Genomic DNA, 16,483 nt, shown 5'->3' with positions numbered 1-16,483 from the left:
GAAGACCTTCCAGTTCAGGAATGGACATAATCTTAATACCCATATACACTGTAAGAAACCCCATTTGCTAAAATCTTTAAAAAGCACTGATAATACATCCATGTTAAAATTACACTCATAAATAAAAGATTCCAACTTCATTGTTTATGCAATTCCAGCATTATGCATGGATAAGTACAGAATTCTTTTCTCATATTCTTCCAAGCCTTGATCATTTTTGCTCACAATGTCATGTTTTGTACAAGCGCATCTGTCCCACTTTTTTGTTGTTCCAATTTAAATTTATTACCCTGTCCTCTAACAGATCCGTTTCTCTTATTCTAAGGCACTACACAAAAGATGAACAGTTCTTTAACAAATGAAACTTAAAAGAAAAATAAACAGTACTTTATTTCCAGAATTTTCTTGTTCTGTTTTCCTTAACTCATGGACAAGAAATACATCCAAGAAGATCACACCAGTTTTCCTCTAAAAGTTCAACAACAATCAGTTACAATTTGGACAATACTTTGTCATTAGGGTTGATACATACTACTAAAGTCTTTGGGCTTTGTTAAACTATTGATCTTTTGCCTAAGATCCAAAATGACATCCAAATGACATCTAGTTGTTGCCTACTTGCCCCAGGGAGAATGTTCATTCCTACCAAATCCTCAAAACACTTCAGGACTACTTCATTAATTTCGAAGGATCAGGCACATAGAACAATCCAATCCAGTTAGCTGGACAGATTTTCAGTTTCCTGCAGTTTCCCATCAGACAGCATAGTAGCAACTGGATACCTAACCCATATGGAGGACCTCTTTGCCTTGATAATAGATTGCTTGTCCTCTGACTTTCTGCTGTTAGAATTCACCATGTCTTTCTTTCAGCTTTTGTTGTCTTAGACTCTTTTTGTGGTTTTTCTCTGACTGCAGGATCAAGGGTGATAGTACTGCCAGTTCAAAAGGATGTTTCTCAATCTTTCTCTTCTGTTGCATAGGGCCAGACCTTGCCCCTGTGATCAAGGACCTTTCCTGGTAACACAAGCTTCATGCACAGGTACTGCTATAGTAAGCTTCTGAGCAAGAAGGAAACTGGTACTGCTTCTGAGCAAAAGGCAAACATCTGTGTCAACCAGCTGGTGTTCTAATCCCAGCATGCTGCACTCATTCATCGCTTGGAATAATTTATTCACTAATCTCCATCACTCAAGCTTCATTAGAAGGAAATAACTATCCAGTCACAACTTCAAATGGCAAAATTCATTACAGACCCAAGGGGCACACAGAGACACAGTCCATGATGAAATGGATACTCACACAGCTTTTTCTGGGATCCCTAGCTCTGCCACACAACCCATAAAAAGCATGGATAACAGATGGCCTAAACATACCTCTCCATGAGACCCTTTAGCTCAGACCATGGGATCCAAGGATATACTTGCCAAAATAATCCTCTTTGCCCTGCCTGGGGCCATACTAAAACTTGATCCAGAAAATAAATTAACCACATGATTGCATCCATTCCTCTCCTGGAGAGCTATCCAACATGGTCTAGAAGTTATTGTGAAATAGGGATCATTTTTCTTAATCCACGCCTGATTTTTTTTTTCTTAAACTGGAAGAAAGGGAAGGTTAATCCAAATTCATGGCATTTCCTTTCAATGCCTTGTCAAGTTTTCCATTTTCATTATTGAACAGTTCCATGAAGGGGAAAACAACTGAAACCATTAATTTATCTTTAGAAAATTAGAGTTGTTCCCTGTAAGTCACATAATAAGATATTAAGAGTTTAGCACAACTCTTTAGAGGGTAACTGGGGGAGGAGCTGAAATGTAAACAGTGTCAGGCACACAAACTAAATGAAGAAAGCATGCTTGTTTCTCAGTGCTATCAGCAGAAAAGAATTAAAAGAATGTGATACAGTCTCAACTTTATGGGATTACTAGGGGAGGAAGAAAAGGTGAAGGGAAACATTTGAACTATCACTGAGAAACTGAGACTGATTTTAAAACTGCTTGAGGATTAACTGCAACACTGCAAGTAGAAAAGGCTACCATCCCATTAAAAAATACTGGCAGCAAATGTGGAAGTACACCAGTAGAAGGATTTCAGAAAAGCCCTCTTTTCTCTTCCTTTTGTACTTTGTTTTTCCTTAAGTGTTCCCTGCCATTTTTGTATTTTTTCTTTGTAAAGACACAAGCCAAAGGATCAAATGTCTAAAAGATCTACTACTAGATATTTTTTTTCTGAAAAGCAAAAGTGAAGTGAGATATTTAACTTTTTCCCCCCTTCTTCTCAAACACTGTGAGTCACAGCATTTAAGTGAGCCCACAAAAAAATGAGTCACTACAGAGCTAAAATGCCACAAGGCTAACTGGGTGGGAGACAAAAGCATGCCATCTATGCATAAAAGAGCTGCCTGGAGATAAGGCTAATTGTTCCTCCCTCTTCTAAAACCAGAAAAATGTTAGAAGTAATTCCTACAAAGGGGGGAAAAGTCCTGCCTTTTCAGAATCCTAAGGTGCTATTTATCCATGAAAGCACACAGCCAGCATGCCATTACACTGTACAGGCTGCAGCAAACGGAAACAATGTTATTCAGCCAAGATATTACCTCATAGGAGATTAGTCAGTAGTCTACTATGAAAGTAGGAGAGAGTTTATTCTAGGACCTTTCCTTCCTAATGGTAAGTGGATGCCAGCTTGAACTGGATCTGAGGCATCCCAGTGGTTAGCCCAACTTTGCTTTCTTAGGACATGCAGCTTGGTAAAACTAGTGCTTATCACCATTAGCAACAGCAACCTTCTTTTTTCCTTTAAAAACAAAAGCCAAACAAAAACACACAAACCTTTCAAACTGCAAACCCTTGTTATAATTTTCAACCTACTCAAGCCTTTCACTCTATAACCATTTCACTCTTGCGCTTTTGCTTATCCAATTGCAAAACACTCAAAAGCCTTCAGTCCTTGCACTTCACAGCAGACCCTCGCTGAACTGGAACAAAGCACTGTGGCTCCTGTGAAGAGCCCGACCCAGCCCCAGCTAAGGGGAGCATTAGCAACCAAGTACTGTTTTGCCACTCACCAGGAGCCAATCCTCACGTTTCCTGCTGGGATGCAAAGGGCATCTTATTCTTCATGCTCATCATTTGCAACATAAAGTACTCCAGGAATATAATTAAATAGAATGAGTTACTTCTGACCCAACTAGTGAGCAGCATAGCAGAAGTATTTCCCATAATTAGACCACTGCTAAGTGCAGCGCCACAAATGTGAGACCGATCTGAAAGAAAGCTGACAACCCTTTCTAACATTTTCTTTCCTCTGCATTTCAGCAAGAGAACATTCTTTCAATCCTGAGTAACATTCTTTGCACTAATGCTTGTGAGAAGGCACTCGACTAAAATAACAGACTGTAACATATTACTTAAAATGGCATATGTCCCTTCTTCTGTTCCCAAGTTCCAGGGGGAAATTCCACTTTTCAGTGAGCAGACCTATCTGCATCTCCCAGAGCACTGACAGACCTTCTAGAAAGATGTAAATGCTGCAGGACTTTACTTGCAGTTCCTTTGGAGCAGAGGCACAAAAGAGAATTATTAGCAGAGAATTCAGGGGCTGACATTAGAGACCAAGCACTGCAGGGGAAGTTTGGCATCCAACAAGCAGAATTTGTGGAAGCCTGAACACTAAGTGGAAAGCTGCCAGGCCAGTCTACTGCAGGCAAACCAGGAAAAGGAGGAACATGAACAAAAAGCCACTCACATCCCTGATGAGAACTCTGACCACTGAGCAGAAAGTCAGATGTATACATTGTGCATGCTTTGAGCATGTCTTGGGGACCAAATATCACCAGCAGACTGGGCAATACCAGTCTGCAACTCTTCCAGGTGTTCTGTTGAGCAATGCAGCACTGTCAAGTCTAAGGTAGCTCTACATATGTCCTTAGCAGTACCAGGTAAAGAGGTTAAAGCTGCACCATCAAGGCAACATCCTAGAGGAAATCTTGAAAGTACCCAAACATTGATGGATTTTGGACAAACAGGTGCCTAAAGGCATGCCTGCCTCATGCGGTGGGGTAACAGAAAGGACAGCACAGAGTGTGAGTTGCTACAACTCTCACAACGCCATGAGGAGATAGATACTAGTGCTAAAGTATGGCCGCTTTTGAGGGGGGATGCCACCCTGCAGTAGTCAGGCACGGTCCTGCAATGACACAGCTGTAACTCTTCTGGCACAGGTAATGACATGGCTCTAGCTTAAGTATCTCTATGCCACACTCACTGTGTTGTGTAAAGATATCTCACCAGCCTCCCCTTACGAACATCGCAAAACCAATCTACGTTCATTGTGTGTCCACCTACTTATATAGTATAAGAACAATCTATGCTACACACAGTTTTGTAGATCTGCTCAGAAAACACAGAAAACAACCACATTTTAGGAGCAGATCCTTGTACTTTGTTGAAAACTATTGCCAGCCATTTATGTATTCTGCTTATACAGACATCCACTTCTGTATGATGGTTCTGACTGCTAGTAATCATTACTTCTATTCAAAAAGGAGAAGGTGATTATACTTTAATAAGAAAGCACTCATTTCAGCTGGCATAGATTTCAGACTCTTCAGGGTCCACTACTTTTTGTTCCCTTTCAAGTCAGTAAGCCAAACCACGTGTAATAAAACCAGCTGCCTCTGTTATTTTGTTTGGCTGTGTCAATCAACGGAGCCTGCTGAATGCATTTCACCCATATATTTTGTCTCAGCATCAGCTAAAAAGTAATGTTTTACCATGTATGTATAAAAACTGTGTCATGCCACTTCTCCCTGGAGGGAATCCCCCACAAAGCAAAGGGGAATATCAAGTGAAGCCTCTTCCAAAATGCATTGTGCTGGAATTTGCCTGACTATGAGAAGATGGTAGTTTTTTTCTCCATTTCCTTTACTAGCCAAAGATGATTGGACTCCCAGGGAACACAGCTCCTTTGGTGGGCAGCTTCCTCTTAACTAGAATGACATACCTGAGCACTGAGAGCTCTTCTTCACCATAGCACAGCATACACTACCTACCTTCTATAAATGTTGTCCTCGCAGGTCTGCAAAAGTCCTGTGAGGCAGGAAGTTAATAATCACCCTCATTATATAGCTGAAAAACTTACTGTACAAAGTAGTGATGGCTTCAATCTAATAAGGCCGACAAGAGTAACTCAGAACAGGAATATTTATGATCGTAAGATTCTATATCATTCTAAGTGACTTCCCTTCCTTAGAGCCAAAAGCAAACCTCAGCTCTAGTATTTGCTGAAAATCACCCCCAGCACGCCTAACCAAATTCTTTTACATCAGTGCAGACATAGTTATGCCACTGCAGTGCACGGGGTTTTCAATGGCTAGCCCAGCAAACCTGGTGGTATGGACTAACAAGAGATACTTAAAATGAATGAAAGAGAAATTATAAGTAGAGACCATTACTTTACAGAAAATCTTTCAAACCAGTTCTTCTCTGCAGTGCTTGGTCTCTAACGTCAGCCTCTGAATTCTCTGCTAATAATTTTCTTTTGTGCCTCTGCTCCAAAGGAACTGCGAACTCAAAATTCTATAGCATGGGGAACATGATGAATTTCAGAAATAACGTACTTTAAAATGTATGCAGAATGTATAGAAGTGTGACGTTTATTCTGGAACAGATTTGAAAACATTCTTTTGTTTAATACATGGGGCCCATAACTGATAATTCTAAGCACATTTTGTGTGATTGAGGAGCTTACTGTTACACATGTTGATTTGATTTTGCATGAATTAACACACAGTGCTCTGAATGGTTTAAAACCCCACGTCTATATTTCACTCCAATATCAAATGGCCAGACTTTTGTATTAGTGAAAACTGTGCACGAAAAAGTGAGAAGCACAGAAAAAGAACAGATCACAAAGAAACGCTTAATGGGCAAGAACAAATAGATCTGTCACGCAATAATATTTTAAATATCCTTACAGAAAACACTTGCTGAACTCCTTTAATTCTTGTGGGAAATTCTGCCCCCATTAAACTTGAGTGGACTGAATTATTCAAAGCTATCGGATACATCTGCTTACCTGCTCTGTCTCAACAAAGTTAGACACATGTCCATCATCATTGACGCCTCGAATGTGAAATCGGACACCAGCTTGCTCACAGCTGATGCGAGAGATGAGGCAGGCTTTCGCCTTCTTGTGGGAAGCATAAACAGTGCGAATGTCCACTACACCACAGATCACCTTCAGCAACCAGTCAGAGCAGTTCACCTGGTAGTGTTTGAAGGGCACATGCAATAGTTGGTTCCTGAAAGTTTCAACAACACACAGATACATTACCGAATAAAATAAGACAGATAAGCATGGGTGCCATCCCACAGCAATCACTGATTTAAGCAATCAATGGTTTTGGACCCCTTTTCATTTGTACCTTTACTTTATCCAAACCCAGGAAATATCAGGAAGAATTCCTTGTTAACAACTACAATGAACAGAACATGGCAAATTTTAATAGAACAGCTACCACCAAGGTGTTGTCCTTATATCTTGTGTCTCTGTCTTATAAATTCAGATGGAAATGGCACCTCTATAAGCTCCAGAAATACACTTATATTTAGCAATATTCTTCAAAAATTACAGTGCTGTCAAGCTGATTACTTTTTGAACAGTACCGCCCAGACCTTACCATACACTACAGGATAAAGAGCCACTTTAAAATCCACCAGGATTTTCAGGAAAATTTTTCCAAGCAGAAACTGGAGCCACAGATCAATGGAGATATTGCAAAAAGTGCTACTAAAATTAAGAAGAATGTCTGTTTCAACCTTCAATTTATTTTAAGATTAACAACCCAAAAAAACCTGTCATGCCTGACTAACAGTGATGCTAGTCTCTTCTATTATGATGGTTTTCCTTAATTCATTTTTCAAAATGTGCCTTTAGTCACAGATGAGAGCCAAGAAAATCCCTTTTATGATCATTTATTACTCAACAGTAGATCTGTACAAGAGTTATTGCATCTAGCAAAACCCCTGAAGAATTGTTCTAAGAGCACAGCATTTCTCTGAAAAAGGTGCAAGTCATTCTTACATTTTTAAACTAAATATGTAACTGAAAAAGCAGCTCTAAACAATTTTGGTATCTCTTCCACCTCCTTTTCCTAGCTCTACTCACAGAGGAAGTCCTCACTTAGACAAATTCCAGTATAATTCTTTTTGTTGCAGTTCATTTAACAGGCAGTTTGTCTTGCTTATAACTTGCTTATAACTATGGTCTGACTGACGCTTCTTATCATCTAACTATTTATCCCTTATTTCTTTACTCAATAATCTATTGTTTGGTCTGAAATTTTCCGTATCACATAATTGCCTCAAGAAAAATTTTCTTCGGAACATCTTTTTTGCCCTAAATGTGATGTTGTTGCCATTCACCCCTGTTCTACAACATATAGGAGAATGGAACCTCTTTCGTGGCTACTTCCAGATTAGCCAGCATAGAAGGGAAGTTCAAATACTTATTTTCCAAGAAGAAAAGTTTCAAAAGGCAGCACAGGTAGAAAAACCTGCTTTCTTAATTAAGGGATACTACCACAATAAGATTTCCGTCACTGGAACACAGCTCATTTGTGCCACGTGTCTAAGTTGACATGCTTGGTGAGCTTTTTGAAAGGGATGCATAATTAGCACAGTCGAAAGCAAGTTTTATGTATCCCTCTTCTGACTGAAGTTCAAAACACTACATCTTACCAGTCAAAATCACATCACAGCTAGAAAGATTATTTAGCCTGAATGAACTGCTCTCTTATGTTTATTCATCATACATTATGAACTTTTCTGCTTATTTAATATTCACCTCCTTTGGGCCACAAGAATTATCACACGTTCTAGCAGCACACCCACATCTAACTCTGCCAGTTATTTTCCAGCTACATCATATAACCCTCATGAATTTCCAGTACAGCAATGCTTCCTGTGTGACTATCTTTCTGTTTAAAAAGGAAAAAAAAGAAAAAAAAAGGGGCAATAGGAATTCAAGCATTCTGCCAGACCTTGTAAAGCAAACTGAATTACATCAATGGTGAACCCACCTAGGGAAGACAAAACCCAGCGTTGTGTGTTTTCCTTCCCACTCAACCAATACTTACAACAAGAAATACTTTTTCTTTGCTTTATAGGCACAAGAAAGTAAGAAGTAGAGAGCACTGTATCACAGGAATTTCCTTCTGTGCAACTCAAATTTACACTGAGCTGTAAACATAAACATATTAATATTGATGTTTTCAACATAAAAACTAGGGCACATTATTGAAACATTAAACCACAGACTTTAAACACATACACTTTTAAGAAATAGAAGATACTTCAGCACAGATGATGGGATTTATGAACAGTTCGAGTGCAGGTTTCTATTAGATAACTTTTAAAGCAATTATTAAAAAGAACTGCAAGAGAAACTATTCATGACATATAAAGATGTTTCTGTAGTGTGAGCAGTTCATCTTGTATTTCCTTCTTAAAACCACAAAATGTCATTATTAGAATTCCATTCAGTTACTTGTTTGACTCAGGTTTACCATGATTTCACTAAAGCCACAAGCCCTGTAAAAATGACAATGAAATTAAAGGAGGTGCACCTGAAACGTATATGTTCATTTCCCTCTGAGAATGTTCAACCAATAAGATGCAGGTGGGGATGACAGAAGACTTTGGTGTAACATGCAGTACTAACCAGAAGAACGAGTTACCGGATTCATAGTGGTTATCACCATGCTTCTGAGCCCGCACAGTCAGGTCAAAGTTTGAGCCTGCATTAGGCCAGGAGAAATAGAACATCCCAGAGTTCAGTATTTTCTTCAAGGCAGTAATGCGCTCCTCTTCCTTGGTTTCTTCCTGGAGAGGACAGAAATCTGTTGCAGTAATTTTGTAAACTTCAGCGTCCAGGATTTTTCCCACTGACGTACAGCCTGTCACCAGGACCAGAAAGTGCAGTCGAGCGTTACCTAGAAGGTGACAGATAGTTACAAAAGTGTTACAGGTGGAATCAGGCTATGCCGTTTCGCATCAGTTCTGTCAAATGCAATGCTGCCAGGGCTCCGGCAGAGGCCAGTATCTCTGCTTCAGAAGAAAAATACAAACCAGCACACCGACTATGCTCTTTTACATTTCTCAGTTCCTTTTGACTGCAGGTAAAGGAGTGCAATTGCATAGTATTCCACAATACTTATACGCTCCCATCCTTTGCTGCCTTAGAGTGTGTTTTTCCCCACTTTATGAAGTTTAATGAGCTTGGTCTTGGGACACTACTCAAAAATCAAATTTCACCACCCTAGAGAACATACAGTTTTAACTGGATTTGATAGAAGGGAAAGGTCAAGGACTGGTCATTTACAAGGTAAAAGTGTATTCCTCGCTATGGATTTTGCAACCAACTTCTGAATTTTAAAGATATGAAGCATTTGGATTTTTTACTGGCTTCAGCTGAAGCCGGATGGGTTCAGCCATTCAGAAAGTTCCAGTATTATCAGTTCCTAAGATTTTCCTTTTTATGTCACAGAAGAGTGTACATGATTAGATGACAACCTCAATTATCACTAAAAGAATTCCAGCTCTCATGGCTGTGAAGCAAAGTGTGAAATCCTGAAGCAGCTGAACTTCAGGGCATCAAAACTAAAAGATAAATTTTGAAGCTTGAGAATACCACTGTAATCAGATCTCTCCTAACAGCAGGGTTTCAACCTTTGCTCATTCTCTCTGAAATGATAAAGTAATTACAAAACAGTAAACGATTGTTCCGAAAACACTGGTTTTGCTAGGAAGAAACTGTTTGATTCACTTACATTGGCCTCTAACGGAGACAATGTCATCCTATTCACTCCAGTTAGTAAGAAAAGGTGGAAACGAGCCAAGATTTATTGCTCTAGCATAGCAGAAACAACAGCTGACCTCCCAAGAGCAAGCTAGTTAGCTAAAGGCACAGTGTCAGTCTGTGACAGTATGGCTTCAGGCAGCAAAAGGGAACATTTTATGGGGTCACTCTTCAACCTCCACAGTGGCCCACTGTCCATAAATGCAGACCAACTGTCACACAACTAGTTTTTTTCTGAAACACCAGCAGGGGAGTCCTTGCTTCCAGATCACAGGCTAGCTGCAGAAACTTGAGTTAGGGATGGTTTTCAGCAGGGCCAGAATATTTGCGTAGGCACATGGGACTGGAATAGCAGGACAAGGTAGGAGATTAGATCTTATTCATTCTGTTCTGCTGACTCCAGTTTTGCATAAAGGCCAGTGTAGGTGGCATTTACTAAAAAGCTCTGTTCATCACATTTCTTTCTGTAACAAGGGTACATTGTGTTCTCCTTCTTGAGTGTTTTTAAGAAGTACATCTTCTGTACTTTTCTAGATGACATTGGAGTGGAGGGTTAGAAATACATAAAACCTGACAGTTTGCACGTCTTTGCACATAGTGTGCATAATTATAAAGGATTAAGAGTAGGAGATGTATCAGTTATCACCATAGTAGTTCATACCTGACTAAATACTGTCTCGCAGCCTCCAGAAGGGGTTAGGAGGAGTTAGCCGTCTCAGGATAGCTAATAGCTTCTGTGACTTTGGTGAAATCATCCAAAACTGACCCGCTCAAAGTAAAATTCACTCATGAGAATTTGGAAGCAATATACAGAAACACTATTAATATGCCTTACTATCCGTCAGCTTCAGGGACAGAAAATGACTAGAGACAGACTCTTGAGAGCTGTCTGGCTGGGATGCTGAGAAAAAGAATACAAGCAATTTCATTGGCTTCAGTGACCTTAAACTTTCCTAGAGGGTTCAGAAGAGATTGAATGAGAAAGTCAATGTTAAAATAGCCCAAAAGAACAAAAATTTAGTAATAACGGGCTTGTTATCTGTGGTTCTGTTCTTCAAGGAGCTTGTAACCAGCGGAAAATAACTGGATCTAAAAAAAGCAATTATTTAGTTTAAGAAGGCAATAAGCAGGAATAAAGCATGACAGAAAAGCCAATCAAAACTACGCCATTTTGCCTTACCTAGAAACTTGTTATCCCTTAGCAGAGACTCTAGACTCTTTTTACTACCTCCTCCACTCAACCACTCATCCTCAAAATGGGAGACGCGTCGATGCATGCAGAGGTCCAGCATCTCTGCTTCCCCCAAATCACTAGCTAGTGAGCTCAGAACTAGTAGTCACAGGGAAGCTACTGCATTGTCCCCGTGCCATCAGGAGATGGCTTCTGAAGCTGTAATACTCTTTCTTGCCACTGTGCAGTAACACCACGCCACAGAGTTGGGGTTGTTCAGCCTGGAGAAGAGATGGCTCTGGGGAGACCTCATTGCAACCTTCCAATATATAAAGGGGGCTTACAAGAAAGATGGAGAGAGACTTTTTACCAGGGCCTGTAGTGGCAGGACAAGGGACAATGGTTTTAAACTGAAAGAGCGTAGGTTTAAATTGGATACAAGGAAGAAATATTTTATAATGAGGCGGTGAAACACTGGAACAGGTTACCCAGAGAAACTGTGGATGCCCCATCCCTGGAACTGTTCAAGGTCAGGTTGGATGGAGCTTTGAGCAACCTGGTCTAGTGAAAGATGTTCCTGCCAATGGCAGAGAGGTTGGAGTAGATGATCTTTAAAGAACCCTTCCAATCCAAACCATTCAGTGAGTCTATACACACAGAATAAGTCTCTTTACAGTACTCTGAATTACAGAGCAGCCTTCATGCACTTTTCACAATGCCTTTGAACAGAGGCAAGCTGGCAAAGGAATTCACACTTATAGCCCAGAAAATTGGAGAAAAAGGAAGAAAAGAGACAAATATATATTAATGCTCTGATAAAGGTAGCCTGCTTTGCCACATTGTCCTCCTAGACTGCTCTGTGAGCAGAGGTGGGCTTCAGATCAACTATTAACCTCTCTGATTTCCTTAAATCGCTTAGGCTATGTTACAAAACAGCCAGAATGCAGAAACCCTACAACACCGCAGCCCCAGCTTAACACAAATCTCTCTGACTCTGCACACTGGAAGAAAGTCCCAGGCCCTGTCCCCTGATATCACCTTCATCCTAGGTAGTATTTGGACAGTGTTCCTGGTCATTAGCTCTGGGTTATTACTGCAGTGTCTGCTGGAGGAAGATCCTTTTCCGATGCACATGCCACTCTTTGTACAGGGAGCAAGCTAATCACAATATCCTATTGAGAGCACTCAAGCCTGTGCTCTGACCCATTTTTATTCACAGCACAGATGTAGCCACAGGCTCCTTAACAGAAGTAAGGCTCCTGTCAGCTCTTCACTCTTTTAGAACCTCACACAGCAGAATTAATGCTACCAAAACACTACTCTGCTATTTGTCTCTTAGCCATGGCTCCATTAAGGTTGAAAAAATTACCCACTACTAAGCCATACAACTATACACAGTGAAACAAAACTTTCCCCATCTTTCCTTCTTTGCCAGAAACATCAATTTATGTCTGGGAATCTTTTCTTTCAATCCCAAACCTTTTTTCTCATAGCTTCACCTCAAGTCAGGGTACCATTATTTTTAAATATATTGATAACTACATTGGACAAGTTTGTGATGGAAATGCTGACTGTACTACCTCTAGTCATGCTTTCACTTAGACATTTTCTCAGACTGAAAATGCTATTCCAAGGAATAAAGAAAGCATTACATATCCAAATAGTACCTAACACAGCAAAAACCTAACACTACCAACCAGAGGAAAAATGCTGCTGCTTCTTACTTGCCAGTCACTGAAAGTCTGATTATCATTATGGATATACTAAAGCAAAAAATCAGTCCCTTCTAAAGTTAAACTTTAAAAAGTCAGTGTGGTTTCTTTTATGGTATGTAAATGTCAGCAAGCCATAATCTTTCCTGTTGAAAATAGATAGTTAACATGAAAACAGCTGTATCAAGCACAACCCTAACTAAATGCACTTAAATTTAAGGGTAGAAATTGCTGATATTGTTTCAATCAGGATGCTACTGGAGCAAGTAATTTTTATAAAAATTAAAATCAACTTTCTCAATTTCTACAAACTGCAGATACTAAGTTACTTGGTAATTGCTCATTCATTTCAAGGGAAATAACATTTTTAGCTGACAAAAAGTTATTAAACCGCTCTTTTAGTTCCTAGATAAATCATTTTTATTATCCAGTAAATCTCACAAAAGAATGCAAGAAGTTGCATTCCTGGTTTACCCAAAAAAAACAAACAAAAACCCAAACAAAAAAACACAAACCACAAACAAACAAACAAAAAAGAACAAAAACCCAACCCACCCAACCAAACAAAAAAATCCTGCTATCAACACAACATGGAATTTCCTATGGTAGGTGGATTTGTAACACCATGATGGCACAAGAAAAAAAAAAAAAGTTTTTTAAAATTAAATTGGTTTTGCTGAGCAAACTGTGAAAATACCACAACTTCAATAGATCGAATTGAAACCTAGACATTCCTTAAAGCTAGAAGGTATTTCCCCTTAAAACAATCAGGACTACTCCAATAATCCCAGCACCCTTAACTTTTCAAAACTGCAGCTCACTACCATTTCCAAATCTGTAATTATATTAAAGATACTGCTCCTTTTACGTTTCCAGTGAAACTGTTTTTATGCAAGTAGCTCTTGGAAGTTCCAGACTAGCACCAATCACAACAAAAAAGCATCAGATAGTCCAGTCAAGTCCACCTGGCAGCAGCAGCAGGAAGCATACTACAGGCTTACAACTTTTGAAAGGAGCTGAACAGTATTCAAGGTATTTATGTTTCTTCTGCCCAGACCATCAACAGCAACATGGAAAAAAAATACTAAAGCCATGAAAGGAGCAGTCATTCCTAAATGTAAGCTCAAATAAGCCAGGAAGATGAGTTTTAAAATGCTGGCAGTGCATCCTCAAGATCAAAGGGAGAACTAATCAGTCAGTGGCCCTGCCAGTACTACCACTGTAGCCAGCCTATGGAGGCTCCCCGCTCTCAGGAGCTCCCTGCATATCTGCAGTAGGGGTCAGGACAAACTCCAGTCTTATTTCTTGGAACAGGAGCCCAACAGTTCTCATCAAAAAAAGTAATTAATGGAAGTACACCGGGTGGAAAAATTATGGTAACTTTCCCTTGACTTCATGTGCAGTACAGTCACAGGAAGCTGACAGCTGCAAAGCTCGTGGTGAGTGGGGCCAGCATTAAGGCCAATAAAAAGCAACCCCCCAAAAATTGAAAACTTTTTCCTGCAAAATGATCAAGGCTCCAGGTCTGGCTCTTATATTTCACTTTGTACCAACAACCACATCAGCTGCAGACTATTTCCCGGACCCCCCACCTTGGAAAACAAAGATTTATTTTTTTTCTTTATGTTTTACAAGTAGTTTAATGTACAATCCTGCTTCATATTAGCCTTTCTAAACTTTACAGACAGATGAAAGTGATTTAGGAACATAAGGACTGCAATTGAAGATCACAGCTGTAGAAATATCCCTCATTTCCTTGTGATGCAATCTGGAATGCTTTAAAGAAATCTCTGAAATAATTTTAGAGCAAGAAGTGAAGTGTTCCTTACTGGCCATACATTCTACAGCAACATATCTATGAAAAACCAAGACCCACAGTACTAAAGGAAAAAAAAATTCTTTCAAAGCTTGTTGACTAAATTTTAATCTCAGACAGATGGGTATAAATGTGGTATAAACTGTGACCAAGATTATTATTTTGTCCCACATATATCACACACACGTATCTATATGCCCTACACATATATAAATCACCACAATCGTCTGTAAAGAACACTTTCAAAGAAATGTAAGAAATATGTTGCTCACAGCGATATGTGCTGAACGCCCTTTTATCAGGTTGCACAAGAGAAGCAGATGATGGAGAATATTTGGCATAGAAACAAGACAAAACTAACTAACTTGCTTCCATTTTTTCAAAAGGTCTTGTGAAACCAACTGCTTTAATCCAAGCTGAACAGGAAATGTAGTTCTGGTACGTCACACCCCACCATAATAAGCTGCAGTTTCTGTATTTAACCTGTCTAGTAATTGTCAAAGTAATTGGTTCCCCTGCAGTTTATGGGATGAGTTTAGTGTTGCCTATTATGAGCTGCAGTGAAAAGGAGACAATATTCAATTCTTACTTTGTCCTTCTTAACTGTAAATATTTCACTCAAGACTGCCTTTTCTTTTTAAAAATTACTTCGCTTTGGCTTTTGCTCTTTGTCCATTCCAACACAGTCATGCCATTGTCTTAATGTTCCATCACCACTCCACACACACCTCCACTTCACTTTATAGTCTACTGAAAAACAATTTGCAAGGTATTTTTGCCTCTTGTCTGCCTTCATAATTAGCAACAGAACACAGCAGGGGAGCAGATTCTAACAATCTAGCTGAAAATCTCTGAGAAAGTCTATTGCAGAATTACGAAAAGAACACAAGATTCTCCAAACTACAGTTTCAGTCTCAGAGATACTCCTTTTCTCCCTCTTCTAAATACAATTACATTGTTAAGAAATGTTCAAAAGGAATAGAAAACAGGTACTTAGTTGTCCTTTTTGCCTTTGAAACGTCTTCCTTTCAAGTACACATTGCATATGTGCAAGAGCAGGAGTATATACACAGTCAAATGAACTCAAAATGCCTCCCCAAATACAGCAGCTGTACTAAAGGAAACAACCTATGTGATGATGGTGTCAAAACATTACCTCATATATGCACCCCTTTCTGACATCACAGTGTGTAAACCAAACACTGCAAAACCAGATCTTTTAACACTTTGCTTAAGATGTATTTGCCACTGCTAGAACTTCTTCGGCAGTAAAATCTTGGCTGAGGTACAGCTCAGAAACACTGTGCAATTCATTCTGCTGCCATCCATCTCACAAAAGAAAGCAGAAGAACTTAGTGAGTCATGTTAACAGACGTAAGTACATAGAAATGAATGTTATTACTGGTGGGAAACATTAACTTTGCGAGTCAGTTTCATATATTACATCTACTTTCTTGTGAAAAGCACGATCTACTTTGGCAGGCATACAATGTGATTTATTTGGATTCCTAAGTAGTGATATTTACAGATTAATTAAAGTGCTCAGAGATATCTTTCAAGTCTTGAAAAAAAACCTCCCCTTCTTCCCTACAAATACACTCTTAAAATTCCAGTGGAATCTACTTTCACAAATAGTTACAGTTAATTTAGTTCTTATGGTTTGCAGGTTTCTAGTACTATGAAAAAAAATACTGATACTCCTGAACAAAGTCTATGTGATCACTGGTGCTTAGTGAAGAGCGGGCCTATTATGCCCTTGTTTGCAGCTGCTAAAATACATTATATAAAAAAGAAAAAAAGTTACACTGCATTCCTGTGGTGGGTTGACCCTGGCTGGACAACCCACCAAAGCCACTCTATCACTCCCACTCCTCAGCTGGACAGGGGAGAGAAAATATAACAAAAGGCTCATGGGTCAAGA

The 16,483-nt window shown here is 39.4% G+C and overlaps 1 protein-coding gene across 3 annotated transcripts in view; it reads right to left on the bottom strand.

The window, feature by feature from the left end:
• The window catches only part of SYNJ2 (synaptojanin 2), a 71,772-nt gene that overhangs the window by 41,861 nt on the left and 13,428 nt on the right, over positions 1 to 16,483 (bottom strand). For 2 of the 3 annotated variants that reach the window (XM_040597359.1, XM_040597360.1), the window contains exons 3-4: positions 8,727 to 8,997; positions 6,081 to 6,306 (exon numbers count right to left, since the gene is read on the bottom strand). In XM_040597359.1, the coding sequence (XP_040453293.1) occupies positions 6,081 to 6,306; positions 8,727 to 8,997 (497 nt within the window). The remainder of the gene's footprint in view (positions 1 to 6,080; positions 6,307 to 8,726; positions 8,998 to 16,483) is intronic. The other variant, XM_040597361.1, reaches the window with a different exon arrangement.

This window comes from Falco naumanni, chromosome 6, assembly GCF_017639655.2.
Source record: "Falco naumanni isolate bFalNau1 chromosome 6, bFalNau1.pat, whole genome shotgun sequence".
In the NCBI taxonomy this organism is placed as follows: Eukaryota; Metazoa; Chordata; class Aves; order Falconiformes; family Falconidae; genus Falco; species Falco naumanni.
The sequence above is the reverse complement of the archived record's forward strand: the minus strand, read 5'-3'. Positions and strand labels throughout refer to the sequence as shown.